The 18,614-nt window shown below is 46.3% G+C and overlaps 1 protein-coding gene across 1 annotated transcript in view; it reads right to left on the reverse strand.

Annotated features, from left to right (window-relative positions):
• The window catches only part of LOC137332178 (dynein axonemal heavy chain 11-like), a 380,453-nt gene that overhangs the window by 128,535 nt on the left and 233,304 nt on the right, over positions 1-18,614 (reverse strand). Inside the window, exons 49-54 of the mRNA XM_067995882.1 lie at positions 18,331-18,570; positions 10,399-10,560; positions 9,091-9,284; positions 7,734-7,896; positions 2,796-2,919; positions 1,123-1,265 (exon numbers count right to left, since the gene is read on the reverse strand). Of these exons, the coding sequence (XP_067851983.1) occupies positions 1,123-1,265; positions 2,796-2,919; positions 7,734-7,896; positions 9,091-9,284; positions 10,399-10,560; positions 18,331-18,570 (1,026 nt within the window). The remainder of the gene's footprint in view (positions 1-1,122; positions 1,266-2,795; positions 2,920-7,733; positions 7,897-9,090; positions 9,285-10,398; positions 10,561-18,330; positions 18,571-18,614) is intronic.

The following is an 18,614-nucleotide window of genomic DNA, read 5'->3' on the forward strand; positions in this document are numbered from 1 at the left end:
ATTACACCAACATGCATAACCTTATTTTTAAAATGCATCAATGAGCTATTTTCGCGAAAAGAGCTGCATGTCTTAATTTGTCATTTTTGGTGGTAAGACAATTCTACCATGGAAACTTCAAAAATTAAAACTTAAAAATATAAAAACGATTGGGCTTTTACTATCCATTTGACAGATAGCACTAGTTGTGGTGATAGATTTGATAGACTCACTACTGTGCTTGGGCATCAAGCTGACCTGCAAGGAGGCAGGACAAAACGATTTGGATTAGGAATTAAGGAGTAGAGTTTCCGCTTTGGGTAAAATCGGTAATTGGGTGCAAATTGTGTCTAAAAACTGCATCGGTTAGGTTACAGTTCAAGTTTCCGCTAAAATGTATTTGCATAAACACAAACATAAAATCTTCCATGAACCAGCGCAATCCAGCAGCTTAACAGAGTGCTAATCATTTTTTTCTTTGTAATAAAAAATATTCCTTTATGTATTTAAGAGTGGTAACCTGGTGCAGTTTTATTAATACAGCTGAAGATGGGTTTATCACAAAAAATAAGCATTTTTAATAAAGTGTCTAGTCCTCCATCTGTGAGTAACCGGATTTGAAATCACCAAAAATAACATTAAAAAAAACTATACTGAATGATTTACTAGTTTCACTAGTCAATTTCCTAGTAAATTAAACATTTTTTAATATGTAAAAATGCTAAAAACATGCCAATAGTGCCTTTGCGCCTAAGAAAACTAGCTTAATTTGAAGACCCTCCTCAAATGGCCACAATCAGCAGAAACTCGCCATCCTCATTAATTCGATTTGGGGGGGGGGGGGGGGGGCGGCTTCGAGCACAATGATTTTTGAATTAGTGCAAAAGATTGTGGAAACTCGATTTATGCTTGACGTAAATTGCACGTGATTTTCCACGCTGGCTCAGGCGGATAAGACCAGCGCAATCTAGTGGAAACTCTACCCTCAATTTTCTAAGTGAAAATGAACCAAAAGTAATCTAATTCCAAAAACTGCCCTCATGAAGAATGAGTGTATTAAGTTTACAGTTAAAAATGTTTGCAGTTTCTTTAGAAGGAAAAAGGTTTGCTGATACTTTTATTGATTTTGTGGAGTATAAATACCTTAAGCTGCTGTCGTACTCTGTTCAAGAAGAACTTCCAACAATTTTCCCGGTTATCCAACAAGCCTAGTCCTCGGACTTCATTACGTATACCACAGATTATATTGTCAACCTCTTCATCACTGAACAGATCTGAAATTTCACCTGTTTAAAGCATGTCAGGATTTTGATTTTCACAGTCTGATCAAAAGGATGTCAGTGTAACAGCAGTATTTTTGCTGATTGTTTTGGGGAGATGGGGCAGTAATGGGACCTTGGGAGTAAAGATGTATTCTAAATATTTTCAAAATTAAGCTTTATTACTTTTCTCGCATATTAATTTAAGCTACTTTATCACGATTACATTTTCTTTTCTTTTTTAAAAAAAAATTCCTGAACTAAACCTTTTGTTGAAGAGAGTAATCTGGAAATAAAAATTGTACATATCCACAATTTCCTTTCACTCTAAAGTGCTTCCAAAATAATGTTTTAAAAAACTCTCTCCAACTCCCTTTAATTACAGCCACTTCATCTCATACCACAAGATATGGTTTTACTGCATTTTGACTTTATAATGAGGTCAGTCACATACAACAAAATTCCTGCCTGCTCATGCAAATCCACTTTTGACTCATTGCTAAAGCCATTTATTTGCACTTCTGCCAACTGCAGTGTACTTGATTCAGCATGATCATAGCAATCATTTGGCACTGATTAGCGATGGCATATGGTATAGTATCATTAAAATGAAAGAACAAAGCATAATTTGTTAATAATTTTACCAATTCACCGCTCTGATTTTCAATTGGATGTAGACTGTGAGGATGGCAGAACAATGAGGTGAATAACAAGGAGAGAGATCTGTTCCACTGAATTGTGCTGCTAAGTAAGAGTGCCACTACAAAAGGCCATAATATAAAGTCAGAATGCATAGAGATATCAGCTGGGGTTTTCCGTTTCTACGCCTGCTGGTACATGATTTTCTACCTATTGACTTCAATGATGGAAAATACGGGCTACCGAGCGCAGAGCAGAAAGCCTGGTAATAAAATGTGTATTTGTCTACCTTTAGATTTCCTCAGGGATGGGGGTGGGGGGATTTTCCCAAACTACCGCCGTAACTTCAGTGGAAACCCCACAATTTTTTTCACATTGAGAAACCAAGATGAAGGGCTAAGGCCCATAGCACAGGACACCAGCAAGGTTGAAAAAGTAACGATGAAGAGGTAGATCAGGAATTAATGATTAGGTGATAACAAACTTGCATTTTAAAAGTCTGAAGATTGTAGAAGAAAGAAAAGGCTGACAGAAATAAACAGGACCACAGTTTTGCATCCTAGGAAAGGATGAGTCTGAGTGGGACAATGCGTGATGAGTCTTAATTTCAAATACAGTGAGGATATAGGGAGGACAAAGAGTGTTTCATTTCATTTCAGAACTACAAATTCACCTTTCACTGGTCTTTTCACAAGGTCAGATACACTTATTTAGCAGTTTAAAATTGACACAGGATGACACAAATAGTTCCCCACATTGTAGATTGACAATCTCAGTTGGCTCTTCAGAGGGGGGTCCGGAGTGAAGGTGTAGCTGTCACAAGCCTCCCAATGCACTGGCAGAGGCCTGGCAGCACTTTGCAAAAAGTGGCTTGTGTTCTGAAATGAACCTGTGCCACTATATTGGTTTGTTTTTTACCTGATGCCAGCAAATCGTTGATCAGGACCAGGAAACGTTCATCTGGAACTTGAGCATCTGTCAGGAGAAAGACTGCTGGCAGGTTTTTGGCTCCAGTCTTGATGTACAAATTAGCAAGATCAACCTAAATGGAGCAGAAGGTGAAATGTTACGAATGTTACTAAAAAAAAGGTGGCCCAATGCCGCAACACATTAGAGAGCTGCACAGCAGACTGTGAGAGCGAGAATTGAAAGTCAGCAAGTTGTGAAATACAGCGTTGTGCCTAACCAATAGGGAGAAGGATAACTGAGCAAGGGATGCTCATTAGGTTGACCTTCATTGCCCCTACCAGCTGGCCACAGAAGTGCTCTGGCAGAGACCTGTGGCCACCTGCCTCTTCTCTCAGCTGCAGTCCAGCGTGTGCAGCAAAGGACAGGAAAAGGAGCGAAAGCACCTAAAAATAAATTCACAAATTACATAACTACCTTCTCTCCATATACTTAAGTTAGACTTATATTTCACGCACACATGTAAACTCTGGACACCCATAGATTGAACTGAACAGAAAATCAAACACAAGTTGTGTCTCCCGCGTACAACAGATAGTATGTATACAGGTCCCCGGGTGTCATCATTTCCACCAGGAAAAGTAATTTCAAGTAAATGGTGTGTGTGTGCTGAGTTGGGGGGGAGGGGGAGGAAATGGGCAATAGTGAGAGAGGAGAAACAATAAAACAAAAAGTGATAGCTGTGTATTTCATGCAAATACAAGGAGCATATGAAATAAGAACCGGAAATGTGTTTTGAAGAAATCTGTGATGTATTTGAATAGCTGAGAACTGGTTACACCAAGGCATTGCTTGTAAAGTTGAAATAGCAGGGTGTAAAGCCTAAGGAGAGGAAATAGGCAGGTGGAAAAGTAACAATATGAAGTCCACAGGACATTATATTCACAGAAATAAATTATTTACTGCCCTAGCTGACGATGTTGGGGCAGTTTGGACCAGTGAATTTAACATTACTTGCAGGAAAAGCCCTTAAAATGATCTTCAGATGATCTGGTTAAAACTTGGAAAAGCATATCTTGTGGAATGTCATGGATTTAAGAAATGAAGATCATGCTTAACTAACCTGCTGGATATTTTTGAAAGCATTGATGACATGATGGAGAGGGAAAATACTGTTGACATTACACACCTGGATTTTCAGAAAGCTTTTGACAAGGTTCCACATTAGTAATTAATGATGATTAATGGATAATGTAAAGAGTCATGAAATAGATAAAATGTGGTGCTCGATAGAAAACTGGCTTAAAAAATAGGAAAGAGAGGGTTACTATAAATGAGGATTTTTCAGGCTGGAAAGAGGCTGTCAATGTGATACTCTGAGTCGGCCTTGGGACCTTTGTTATTCTGGATATATGTTAATGACTTGAATGAGGTTATAGTAAACAAAATCTCCAAGTTTGTAAATGGTATCAAAATAGATGGCAGAGCAAATAATGAGGAACAATAAAACTAAGTTCAGAAGGATTTAGATTTTCTTTTAGGCAAACAGGCCAATAGATGGCAGATAAAATTCAACATTAATGTAAAATAAATAGCATGGGAGCAAGGAATGAAAAGAGGGAGTCTGTGTTTAAAGGAAAAGTGGATCAGCATGTTAATTACAGAAGAGATCTTGGTGTTATAGTGGATGAACTTTCGAAACCATCAGCACAGTTGCAGTAAAAAAGGCAATAGGTACTGGGTTGCATTAGCAAAGGGATAGATTACAAATCTAAAAAAGAGATTGTATTGTTGTGAAAGTGGTCAAACCCATCGAGTATTGTGTGCAATTCTGTTCCATAATCACAGGAAGAATATCATTGCTGTTCAGAGGGTAGAGAGGCAAGCGACGAAGTTATAAGCAATTTCAGTCATGAGGAAACCTTAAGGAAGTTGGACTTAATTTTTTTTGGAAAAGAACTTTCAAGGAAATCTAAGCAAAGTTTTCAAGATTATGAAGGGAGATGACAAAAATGATTCATACAAATTACTCACTATGGTGAAGAGTTCAAATAACAAGGTCAATAATTAGGAAGTTTTATACAACCTATGGAAAAGGGACAGCAATGACCCCTTTCTCTGTTTCTAAAAATTTGTATATTCTTAAGTAACTGCAATTTTGCATGGCAATGCTGAAGCTAAACTGGTGAGTTTGTCCGTAGAGAACCATAAGTGCAATTGAGTTCTATAAAGTATTACAGATACATAGTTCAGAATTGGTTACCATGGGCTAATGCAGCGGAATGGGTCCAAGTATTTTCAGTCCCTGTATTTCTACATTGACCCGTTAGCCGATTTTTGGATTTGTTCCTTCCTAAGTGTTGCAGGTAAATATTTTCACTATTTCTGATAACTTAGAGGCCAATGAACAGCACATTTAATGATGGAAATTTGCAGCAGTGATGCAAATGCAAACAAACTCTCAGAATTGTCAAATGACACAGTTCAAACATATTGGTCCCGGTATTTACGGGGAAGAGGGGAGGGTGTGGGTGAGGTTGAAAACAGCCGAAGAACCCGACAAGGCCAGGGACGCGGGGGTCCTGCTGAACTTAACGGGAAGGACCTCATTCACTTGTTTTAGCTCCATTTTCTGTCCGGCAGTCAGCCGACACCACACCACCAGCAGATGCTCACACACGGCTTACTGGAATGTCATGTCACTGATTTTCTGATAAGCTACCTGGTGTGTGAGGTCTTGCGGGCCAGTGGCCGGGAGAAAATGCCAATGGATGGAGGCCATAGTCGGAGACCCTTGGGGACTGACCCCGGCGATTGGGAAGTCAGAGAGGACCGGCAATCGGGGGAAGAGAGCCCGCGATCGGGAGTGGGGGAGAGAAAGCCCGCGATCGGGAGGGGGGGGGTGGGAGAGAGCCCGCGATCGGGAGGGGGGGGGTGGGAGAGAGCCCGCGATCGGGAGGGGGGGGGGGGGAAGAGAGAGCCCGCGATCGGGAGGGGGGGGGGGGGGGAAGAGAGAGCCCGCGATCGGGAGTGGGGGAGAGAAAGCCCGCGATCGGGAGGGGGGGGGTGGGAGAGAGCCCGCGATCGGGAGGGGGGGGGGGAAGAGAGAGCCCGCGATCGGGAGGGGGGGGGGAAGAGAGAGCCCGCGATCGGGAGGGGGGGGGGAAGAGAGAGCCCGCGATCGGGAGGGGGGGGGGGGAAGAGAGAGCCCGCGATCGGGAGTGGGGGAGAGAAAGCCCGCGATCGGGAGGGGGGGGGGGAAGAGAGGGCCCGCGATCGGGAGGGGTGGGGGGAAGAGAGAGCCCGCGATCGGGAGGGGGGGGGAAGAGAGAGCCCGCGATCGGGAGGGGGGGGGGAAGAGAGAGCCCGCGATCGGGAGGGGGGGGGGAAGAGAGAGCCCGCGATCGGGAGGGGGGGGGGGGAAGAGAGGGTCCGCGATCGGGAGGGGGGGGGGGGGAAGAGAGGGTCCGCGATCGGGGGGGGGGGGGGGGGAAGAGAGGGTCCGCGATCGGGGGGGGGGGGGGGAAGAGATAGCCCGCGATCGGGAGGGGGGAGAGAGGGCCCGCGATCGGGAGGGGGGAGAGAGGGCCCGTGATTGGCCTGCAGAGGGGGTGGTTCCCACCTCTGTTTCACTGCCGGGTATCCTGACTCCTGGGACTCCCATGCAGCAATAATCATTTTTAAATTGGGCTCCCAATTGCACTGTGGGAGCCCGATTTAGATATTTTTATGTCGGCACAGACTCGATGGGCCAAATGGACTCCTTCCGTGCTGTAACCTTTCTATGATTCCATGTTAATTAAGTGTCCTGCCTCTCCACATAAAAAAGGCAGTGGGCGTGTGTTGGGGTCACGTTCACCATATTTAACTCTTTAACCCCGACCCTCTCCCGCCCGTCGTGGCGGGGGTGGGGGTTAATAGCAAGGCCATTGTTTCTCAGCTTTGTGAATCCTTAGTCTGAACAGAATGTACTCTCTTGAATTAACTAATTGTTGTTTGAGAGGGAGTGAGGAGAAATCAGAACATCATAATGTGACATCCTTTACTGGTCCAACATAGGAGTTTTCAAACACAAACTGCCAATCACATAGGGTAAAATAAAATTACATCCATATTTACCTTGTTCAAAATGCAATAAAACTTACTGAGTAAATGGTACTGCACACCATAAAAGATATTCAGCTACACAGAAAGCTTCCATTATTACAAAACAGAAAACACAAAATCCTTTGCCATGAAGAACAGCTCAGGATATCAATCACAACATCAGCTGGCTACAAGAGCAGGTCAGAGGCTGGGTATTCTGCGGCAAGTGACTCACCTCCTGACTCCCCAAAGCCTTTCCACCATCTACAAGGCACAAGTCAGGCGTGTGATGGAATACTCTCCACTTACCTGGATGAGTGCAACTCCAACAACACTCAAGAAGCTCAACACCATCTAGGACAAAGCAGCGCACTTGAATGGCACCCCATCCACCACCTTAAACCTTCACTCCCTCCACCACCGGCACACTGTGGCTGCAGTGTGTACCATCCACAGGATGCACTGCAGCAACTCGCCAAGGCTTCTTCGGCAGCACCTCCCAAACCCGTGATCTCTATCACCTAGAAGCACAAAGGCAGCAGGTGCATGGGAACAACACCACCTGCACGTTCCCCTCCAAGTCACACACCATCCCGATCTGGAAAGATATTGCCGTTCCTTCATCGTCGCTGGGTCAAAGTCCTGGAACTCCCTTCCTAACAGCACTGTGGGAGAACCTTCACCACACGGGCTGCAGTGGTTCAAGGCCGTGGCTCACCACCACCTTCTCAAGAGCAATTAGGGATGGGCAATAAATGTTGGCCTTGCCAGTGACGCCCACATCCCATGAATGAATAAAAAAGCACACACCAAATAGTGATCACCACTTTTAATAATGCAGGACTGTGAATGGAAAATATTTACCTTCAAGTCTGGAATCCCATAGCCTTTCTTCAGTGTGATCTGGAATACTTCTAGAAAGCTAATGTAAGCAGCCAACCTGGATAGACTTTGCTTCCCACTGCCACCAACCCCCACCAGTAGAGCATATCCTCGGCTGCTCTCCAATATTCGATTTATCCGACACCTTGCGATAAAGAAACAGAACCTTTAAAATTCTACATTGATAGGTATATTCTAATGCTTTCAAGTAAAATTGTACAAGACCTAATCTAACTGATGACAGGACTAACCTGGCATTAAGGGCAATATTCTTCTCCCGATAACGCCTGGGAGTATTTAGTGTGGAGCGCACCAGAAGTGAGCTGCTCCAGGACCCAGAGTTCAGGGCCCAAGCTTCCTCTACACCTAATTAGAACAAAGGAAGTGCAACATGGGTGCATGTGGGAGGACTATTGGCTGCAGCCATGAAGAAAAGAGGAAGTCCGAATATGTCCCAAGCTTTAACGGCACCCTTAACCCTAAAGGAGCGTACATAATCACATAAAATAAATAATTTTTTTGGGAATTTCCTGGTCCATGGAACATCAAGTATTAAAAGTGGCAGCTGCAGAAGTGTATTGGTGAGTGCTGACATTGATTATAGCCAACAAAAGCTGTGATTTTTTTTGTGGTCTTCCCCTTTAGTGAAATGGTTAACCCCCTGTAAATATCTTTGTGCTGCTATGCAATGGTTGGGATGAGAGTGGTCAGGGTGGTCCTACAGTTTGACTTGGAGAGAGAGCTGGAAAGAGGGCAGCACTGTGGTGCCAAGCTGTAGGTGGAGGAACAAGGAAAACAAGTATGGTTATGAAGAATGTTGATGTGTAAACAGGAGAGATTGTGAGACCTCTCTTTTTATTGCAGGCGGCACAGAGCAGGTGTACGATCAGGGAGGGGGTGGGATTCCTACCCTGGGCGAGGGAAACACTGGATCAGGAGAGGGCCAGTCAAATGACTTGAGCAGCTGTCAAGGGGACTTGTGGTCATTTCCTATCATCAGCCCCCAAATAAGTCTGCAGCAATTACCCATTAGCAAGGCCTCATCAAGCACCTCATTTTGCGAGGGAGGGGTAGCAACATTCAGAGAGGCTCTAAACACAGACAAGTAGTGCATTAGCATTTCTCTACAAATTCCATGACCTTTTTAGTCACATCTATTTTATCAGTAAAATTAGCCGTCAGGAATTTGGGCACCCAAGTGCAGTAACTGCTGGTATATGATGTTGCTGACTTCCCTGTGTGGATGTTTCCTTTTATTAGAAGCATCACAAGAAATGAATGGTGAATTTAAAAACAAATTTCAGTGAATTAAACAACAAGCCCTTTTACTTATACTTACACATGTTGCATTGCGTCTTCAAATAAAACTAGGTTCATCACAGCATTGAGCTCATTATAGCTGTCAAGAGTCTCAGTCAGTATTTTCTTTAGGACCTTCCATTCTTTTACAGGCATGTAATGGGGATCGCCAATTCCAAGAGCAAAATGGCAATAAATCAATGGTTTCTGAAGTAAAATACTATCACCAACACCCTGAAATATGAAAAGAGAAAAATAAACAATTCTCCACTTAGGACCAAGTTGGATAAGGGAACGTTTGATCTAGATTCAGGATTTTTCCCTTTACACCTCCTGTCTTTTCAATGCTGAGAACTTAAAAATAAACAAAAAGACCTTTCTTCACTTGAGACAAGCAAAGCTTTTTAAACTATAAATTTAAAACAACCAAGGTTTACAAGGATGCAGCTACTGCCATCATTGGGGATCTGCTGCCCCTTTAGGATCCCCCCCATGTCTCTTATGCTGCTGCAGTGGCATGCCCACTGCAGCACTCTGGAAGTTTCTTCGGTAGCAGAAATCCTTTTGTGAGCCTGTTGTGCATGCGTAATGAACCATGAGCCAAGAAAATGGGTCAGGGTTGTGGCATTGTTGGAGGAATGGGCAGAAGTCCCCTCCCGACAGAACACCACCGTTCCGAGGAAAATCCAGGCTTTCATGTCACATGTCTGGGATAGAATAAATTAAAACCAGTCTCAACATTCATGTATGTTGAAGTTTTTTTCTCCAAATTTTACAATATACCAAATTAAGTCAATTTGAAGCAAAATGGTTCATGTGGAAAATAATTAACTAAAATGGAAATTAGATCTTCACATTAAACAGAATTTTCAGTGAAACAGGAAGATTAAGATTAACCAATTGACTTGGAGCAACAGTATAGGCAACTTTGAGGCATTCACAAAAATAGTCAGATACAAAAATATGAATTACCTGTGATTTTTTACAATGCCAATTTACAGAAATGGATTACTAGCAAAAAATACAGGTTACTTCATTAGTTCAAGAAAATACCATTGAAGTTCTTCAACAACTGTTGATCATTTTCCACAGTGCAAACTTTTACTCTCACCTATTGACAAACAATTTAAATCTAAGGGTAAACTTTGAGAGCCTGTGATCCTGGCATGAAGACTCACTTGATGGATCAGGATGAGACACACTGATCCTTCCGCCCAAAACTCTGATTCATGCTGCTGTCAAGTGGGGATCTGCATTTCCGTTAAGTGAGGCTCTGTGCTGGGAAAACAGTCCCACAAAATTTACCCTCTAGTATTTTCTTTAATATTGTCGTAGACAGTAGGCTTACTTCAAAGAATTTTTTGGCAGTGTCTAACAGAATTTTCTGGAAGAGTTCAGAATCTTTCGATTCTACTAGCTTGTCCTCATAGACACGGGATGATTCATGAAGCCAGAGTGACACCAAATCCATTGACTGTTTTAAGCAATCAGGAAGTGTGAACAATATTCCCTGAAAAGAAACAGAAACTGTCTGGAATACTTCAGCCATCAATTTCAACAGACTTACATAAAAAGTTTGATTCAATAGAGAGTGTACCTCTAAAGATGGGGACATCAACAAGAAAAGTTCCCAAAATAAACAAAACTAATGTTTTTTGCTAATGGTGGTGGACAATTAAACAACTAATGGGAGGAGGAAGCTCTGTAAACATCCCCATCTTCAATGATGGCGGAGTTCAGCATGTGAGTGCAAAAGACAAGGCTGAAGTGTTTACAACCATCGTCAGGCAGAAGTGACGAGTGGATGATCCATCTTGGCCTCCTCTCGATATCCCCACCATCACAGACGCCAGTCTTCAGCCAATTTGATTCACTCCACGTGATATCAAGAAACGGCTGAGTGCACTGGATACAGCAAAGGCTATGGGCCCCGACAACATAACCCGGCTGTAGTGCTGAAGACTTGTTCACCAGAACTAGCCGCATCTCCAGCCAAGTTGTTCCAGTACAGCTACAACACTGGCATCCACCCGACAATGTGGAAAATTGCCCGGGTATGTCCTGTCCACAAAAAGCAGGACAAATCTAATCTGGCCAATTACCGCCCCATCAGTCTACTCTCAATCATCAGCAAAGTGATGGAAGGTGTCGTCGACAGCGCTATCAAGCGGCACTTACTCACCAATAACCTGCTCACCGATGCTCAGTTTGGGTTCCACCAGGGCCACTCGGCTCCAGACCTCATTACAGCCTTGGTCCAAACATGGACAAAAGAGCTGAATTCCAGAGGTGAGGTGAGAGTGACTGCCCTTGACATCAAGGCAGCGTTTGACCAAGTGTGGCACCAAGGAGCCCAAGTAAAATTGAAGTCAATGGGAATCAGGGGGAAAACTCTTCAGTGGCTGGAGTCATACCTAGCACAAAGGAAGATGGTAGTGGTTGTTGGAGGCCAATCATCTCAGCCCCAGGATATTGCTGCAGGAGTTCCTCTGGGCAGTGTCCTAGGCCCAACCATCTTCAGCTGCTTCATAAATGCCTTCCCTCCATCATAAGGTCAGAAATGGGGATGTTCACTGATGATTTCACAGTGTTCAGTTTCATTCGCAATCCCTCAGATAATGAAGCAGTCTGTGCCCGCACGCAGCAAGACCTGGACAACATCCAGGCTCGGGCTGATAAGCGGCAAGTAACATTCGCTCCAGCTAAGTGCCAGGCAATGACCATCTCCAACAAGAGAGAGTCTAACCACCTCCCCTTGACATTCAACAGCATTACCATCACCGAATCCCCCACCATCAACATCCTGGGGGTCACCATTGACCAGAAACTTAACTGGACCAGCCATATAAATACTATGATTCTATGTTAATTAAGTGTCCTGCCTCTCCACATAAAAAAGGCAGTGGGCGTGTGTTGGGGTCACGTTCACCATATTTAACTCTTTAACCCCGACCCTCTCCCGCCCGTTGTGGCGGGGGCGGGGGGGGATTAATATCGAGGCCATTGTTTCTCAGCTTTGTGAATCCTTAATCTGAACAGAATGTACTCTCTTGAATTAACTAATTGTTGTTTGAGAGGGAGTGAGGAGAAATCAGAACATCGTAATGTGACATCCTTTACTGGTCCAACATAAGAGTTTTCAAACACAAACTGCCAATCACATAGGGTAAAATAAAATTACATCCATATTTACCTTGTTCAAAATGCAATAAAACTGACTGAGCAAATGGTACTGCACACCATAAAAGATATTCAGCTACACAGAAAGCTTCCATTATTACAAAACAGAAAACACAAAATCCTTTGCCATGAAGAACAGCTCAGGATATCAATCACAACATCAGCTGGCTACAAGAGCAGGTCAGAGGCTGGGTATTCTGCGGCGAGTGACTCACCTCCTGACTCCCCAAAGCCTTTCCACCATCCACAAGGCACAAGTCAGGAGTGTGATGGAATACTCTCCACTTACCTGGATGAGTGCAGCTCCAACAACACTCAAGAAGCTCCACACCATCTAGGACACAGCAGCCAGCTTGATTGGCACCCCATCCATCACCCTAAACATTCACTACTCCCTTCACCACCGGCGCACTGTGGCTGCAGTGTGTACCATCCACAGGATGCACTGCAGCAACTCGCCAAGACTTCTTCGGCAGCACCTCCCAAACCCACGACCTCTACCACCTAGAAGGACAAGGGCAGCAGGCACATGGGAACAACACCACCTGCACGTTCCCCTCCAAGTCACACACCATCCCGACTTGGAAAGATATTGCCGTTCCTTCATCGTCGCTGGGTCAAAATCCTGGAACTCCCTTCCTAACAGCACTGTGGGAGAACCTTCACCACATGGACTGCAGTGGTTCAAGAAGACGGCTCACCACCACCTTCTCAAGGATAATTAGGGATGGGAATAAATGCTGGTCTTGCCAGCGACGCCCACATCCCACGAACGAATAAAAAAAAGCTCGCCCAACAGGAGAAACCAATTTAGGGCTGCCAGCCTTGCCAACAGCACCCCTGAGGTAAGTCTCGGGAGGGGTTTTGGAGCAGGCTCTGGGGGAGGGGGAGATCATGCACCTGTGGAGTCAGAGCAACACTCGTTTTCTTACTGGCTCCACAGCAAGGGGTTTTTTAAAAAAATAAATTTTCAAGTCTTACATTTATTTGGCAGCTGCAGGGGCCGCTAAAGAATCCTGAGCTCATTGGGAACTAATTTCTCCAAAGGGGCCTTTAACAGGCATTAGGCCCCAAATTAACATATTCAAGGTGCCTAACGCTTGATTTAGGCGTCCATCAATGGTGCCAACTCCTGCGCAGATTGGCTGCAAGTTGTCCCACAGCTAAATTGGTATGCTTTGCACCCATTTTATACCCAAAAGTTTCAGGCTGAAGAAAAAAAGCAGTTACGTAGTACTTTGTCATGTCGCTCAGAATCAACCCAAAGTACTTCACATAAAATTAATTACTTGAAAATGGAGTCAGCATTGCCATTTTGCACACAGCGAAATTCCATAAATAGCAGTAAGATGAATAACCTGTTTAACACGAATGAGATGAATGACCCAGTTAACAAGTTGTTAGTTGAGGGAAGAAGTTTGGTCAGGACAATAGGAGAACGCCTGGTCCTTCAAGAAGTGCCATGAGATCTTTAACATTCATCTGAACGGTACACTGCATCTCGGTTAAACATCTCATCTAAAGGCCAACTTCTCCGACAATGGAGTGCTCCCTCGATACTACACCGAAGTGTCAACCTAGATCACTGCCCCGATATTAGCGGGAAGGCGAGATGGCAGCGGGGCGGGGGGGGGGGGGGGGGGGGTGGGGGAGGCGATTGGGCGCGTGAGTAACCCGCCCAATAAAATCTGTCCGTTCCCCACGCGATCATGGGTCAATTGGAGCCACTTAATGTGGCTTCTGTGTTCGCTGTCCGAAAACTGCGCAGCAGGCGGACTGCGCAGCTGCATCACAGGCTGCCAGCTGGAGGAGCTCTTTTTAAAGGGGCAGTCCTCCAATGGCTGCTTCTGGAGCAAACACCCAAATACCAGAATGGAGCAGCACAGGGGAAAGGTTGCTCCTAGATTTAGTGATGCCTCACTCCAGGTGCTACTGGATGGGGTGAGGAGGAGGAGGGATGTCTTCTATCCAGCAGACGGGAGGAAGTGGCCTGCCTCTGCCACCAAGAAGGTCTGGCTCGAGGTGGCAAAGGAGGTCACCAGCAGCAGCAATATCTCCCACACCTGGATCCAGTGCAGGAAGCGCTTCAATGACCTAATCAGGTCAGCCAAAGTGAGTTCACTTACTCATTCTCCTAGATTCCATCTTCCACATCACCGTGCCCACCCCCCAACTCATTCTGTACTGCCATCACTAATCTATCACATCCTCACACCCACTCAAAGCTCATCCTCAACTTACCTGCACTTCCTCAATTCCCCATTAGTCACCCCACCACTACCATTCAACCCAATCCTCATACAATGTCATGGCTCTGTCTCATACTCACCCTCTGACGCATATCTTTCAGTCAATCGCACCCAAACCAATGCATTAATCGGTTGGCCAAGTCACCATCACTCACTCATGCGTCTGTACTTCCTCCCCTTATAGGAGAAGAGAGCCCAAAATGCACGAGTGAGGGCGAGGACCGGAGGGGGGCCGCAACAGATTGTCATCCGCACAGACGTGGAGCAGGAGGCGCTGGAGCTGAGCCGCACCCTCGAGTGCCTGTCCGTCAGGGACGCCAAGACCGGCACCCGACAAACATCTGGTGACATAACTTTAACATTCAGCACACACAATATGAATTGATGTTAACATGCCTCGCCATCTTCAGCACCTCAGTATGCTCATCGCAACATGACACATCTGTGATCATGCTCAATATTGCATTCTGTTCTCTTACAGGGCTTTCAGCGACCGCTGCGACGGCAGAGGGCGATTCCTCAGAGGACCTGCCGACCTCTGAGGGTACACCGTCATATCTGAGCAAGCCATCCAGCAGCGCAGATACTCACATCTTGGTGGGTCCCAGTCCGCAGTTAGTTGGGGTGGCACATGGCGAGTTACCACACACGTGAGCATGAGCAGACACTGGTGGCAGGGGCAGCTGTGGAGAGTCTGCGTCGATAAGAGCACTGCTCTCCAGGCTCTGCTCAACTGGACACAGATGCTGAACCTGGGGGCTATCCTTTAAAAGGAGAATGATCGAGGGGCAGCAGCACATTTGTGAGGTGCTGGAACAGGTGCCACGCGCACTCTCCACAATCGCGCAGAGGATGGAGGAGTCCAACTCCCGCAGGAGTGGAATGGTGGCACAGGTAAGGAAGGGCATTTCTGAGATACTGTCACAGGGACGTGAGGGCATCTCTAAGATAGTGTCGCGGGTAAGTGCGGGAACGTCTGCGATGGAGGGAAGGCTAGCCTCCATCGAGCTTCAAGCACCGCTCACAAATGAGTCCATTCAGGCCCTGACAACGGCCATTTGGACTCAGGGTGAACAACATTTTGCTGCCTTCAACAGGCAGGCAGATACACTAGCACTGGCCTTATAAGGCTTCACACATATCCTCCAAACTGTCGTCCAGCAGAGTGGCAGGAGTGGTGTGGGTCTGGCCCAGGGGAGGGATGATGGCGAAAGGGGACATGGAAGTGGGGACGCCACTCGAAGCGCCCCCACATCTCACCCGTTGCTCCCCTCTCAACCAGTAGCCGCAATGCTGCCTCCTCTCCAGGTGGCCGAGTCTGGCCCTGCACAGGTGCAGGTGGAGCAATCTTTGGAGGGGCCTTCACGGACACCAAAACCGAGAGGGCAAAGGCCCAAAGCATCTAATCAGTCAGGGCATGAACAAGAGCAACCTGCCACCTCTGCTGCAGCCACAGGGGATGCACCACTTGGAAGTAGTCGGAAGCGAAAGGTGAAGGTTTTGTAAGCATGAAGGGGATGCACAAGGGTGTTTGACGGTTGGTCATGTTTTTTATTTATATTTGCTTTTTGTTAAATTCATATTAAATATTATTATTGTCACCAGTACTGCCATGTCTTGGCCGTGCTTGACTGGCTTCTGTAATAAGGCCCTTTCATGAGGTTCACCATGAACACCGACATTTGATGCCACCCATTGGGTCACTCTACAGTGGGTGTATGTGTAGTTGCAGGACTCTTTTGTGCAGGGGGCGGGGGGGCGGCTGACGTGGGTGCTGCTCTATCCAGGTGGTGTGAGGACTGGACTCTTCACACTGTCTGATGTTAGGAGAACCGTTCACATATCAGTGACTCCCTGGCCTCACGAGCAGCCAGGTGAGCTGCTGTTCTGCCCATGGGTTGCTCCTGCTCCTCCACCTCCTCCTCAATGTGGGTGGCAGATATGGATGGGGCCTCCTCAAGCGGCACCCCTCCCTGTGTGCCATGTTGTGCAGGGCACAACACACAACTATAATGCATCCCACTCTGCCTGGTGTGTATTGAAGCGCTCCCCCAGAAAGATCAAGGCACCTGATGCGCATCTTGAGCAGCCCTATAGCATGCTCAATTGTAGACCTGGTAGTGATGTGGCTGTCGTTATATCGATGCTGTTGGTCGGTGATGGGGTTCCTCAGAGGTGTCATGAGCCACGTGCGCAGGGGGTATCCCTTGTCCCCGAGGAGCCAGCCCTTACTGGTGTTTGGTGCATGGAATAGGGGTGGGATGTTGGATTCCCAGAGGATGAAGGAATCATGGCAGCTGCCAGGGTATCTGGCGCACACGTGAAGGAATCTCTTGCAGTGGTCACAAACAAGCTGAGTGTTGATGGAGTGACAGCCCTTCCTGTTGATGAACAGTCCTGGCTCGTGTGGAGGTGTTCGTATTGTTATATGGGTACAATTGATTATACCCTGCACCCGTGGGAAGCCAGCCACAGCGTGGAATCCCATTGCCCTCTCCGTCTGGCTGAGGTCATCCATGGGGAAGTTGACGTAGAGCAAGGCCCTGCGAAACAAGCCATCGGTGACCTGCCTTATGCACATGTGTGCAGACAACTGAGAGACCCCGGCAATGTCCCCGGTGGCACCTTGGAAGGATCCGGAGGCGAAGAAGGTGAGGGCGGTGGTGACTTTGACAGCAACAGGTAAGGAGGTGCAGCTCAGCCCAGCCGGGAGCTGCTCGGCATGAAGGAGGCTGCAGTTGTCTGCGACTACCTGGCGACTGACACTGAGCTTCCGTATGCACTGCTCCTCAGAGAGGTCCAGGAAGCTAAGCCTCGGTCTGTAGACCCTGTGGCAAGGGTAGTCCCTCCTGCGACGTCGCTCTCTCTGTTGTTACCCTCTGTGTTCTTGTGCAGGTGCCTGTGGCGCAGCACTGTGTTGTGGAGCTCCACGTGGTGGAGGCAGACGCCGTGCCTGGCGAGGCTGGTGATGTTGCTTGTCCTGATTGTGTGAGTTTGAGGGGGTCCACAAAGTAGTTAAATATGTTTGCACAGCAGAGTTTTGAATGGAAAGTGAGAATTTTGAATGAATACACAAAGGTCTTGCAGCCAAAACTTTGTCTGAAGTGACAGAATGCCCTGCTAAAATAAGTGACGTTTTCTCCCCATCTGTCAAATAATCATTTGCATCTCCCACTGGCTGCTGGCTGAAATATGTCTGTTGCAACGGCGAGTGTTTCCCACAGCACGGGAAACACGCTGAGGATGCTTTAAAATCGCAACCCTGCCAAAATGTCTAGTCAATCAAGTAGTTCAAGTATCTCACTATCGGACAAACTATCATCCCACCGGCTTTAATTGCAGGTGGGACTCCCGCATTCGGGAGGCGCGCGTGCAGCCGGACATGTCACTGGAGAACCCAGAAGTCAGCGGGCTGGAGTCAGCCTCTGAACCCACTCGGCATTTCTGTGATTTTCAGAGCACCCCTGCCCCCAATGCACCCGCTCCGTCACCCGAAAATCGGCCTCCATGTGTTCAAGTAGCAGTTTGGGCTGTGGGCACGAACCTACCAGGAATTAGACTGAGACTGTCCAAACTCATTTGATGTGGGGCCAGTCAGGAGACAGAGGAGATTTTCATCCACCGGCCTGATAAGCTCAAGTCATAAACATGAAAGGCCAATGTCTAACCTTGGTCTGCCACCCAATCCCCTTCACTGTACTGTATATTAATTACTTGTAGTAAATTTTGTTTCCATAACACACTGAAACAGGAATTAATTCCAGGAAAATGAAGGCACTATCAAATATTAGCCTCTAATAGGAATCAGATGAAACAAACTGCACGGTCCTGTTATCTGTAACCTTACTCACCTGAAAAATATTGGAGAGGTCACGAAGGTTAAAAATGTAGTGAAATTTAATGGCTGTTGGCAAGAAATTGTGGGTCAGTCTTTGCTGAAGCCAGATGGCTGCTTGGACCATGGCAGGAGTGGTCTTTACTACTGACGCTGGAAAATTTAAACGCTGAAAATGAAAACTTAGAATCTTGCTATAGATCGTCTCCATGGAGTGTGATGAAGGAAAATTCACTGCAAACACTGTAAAATGTCTCTAGAAGGGGGAAAAATGAGGAGAAAAATTAATACAACAGAAAA

This window comes from Heptranchias perlo, chromosome 2, assembly GCF_035084215.1.
Source record: "Heptranchias perlo isolate sHepPer1 chromosome 2, sHepPer1.hap1, whole genome shotgun sequence".
NCBI lineage: Eukaryota > Metazoa > Chordata > Chondrichthyes > Hexanchiformes > Hexanchidae > Heptranchias > Heptranchias perlo.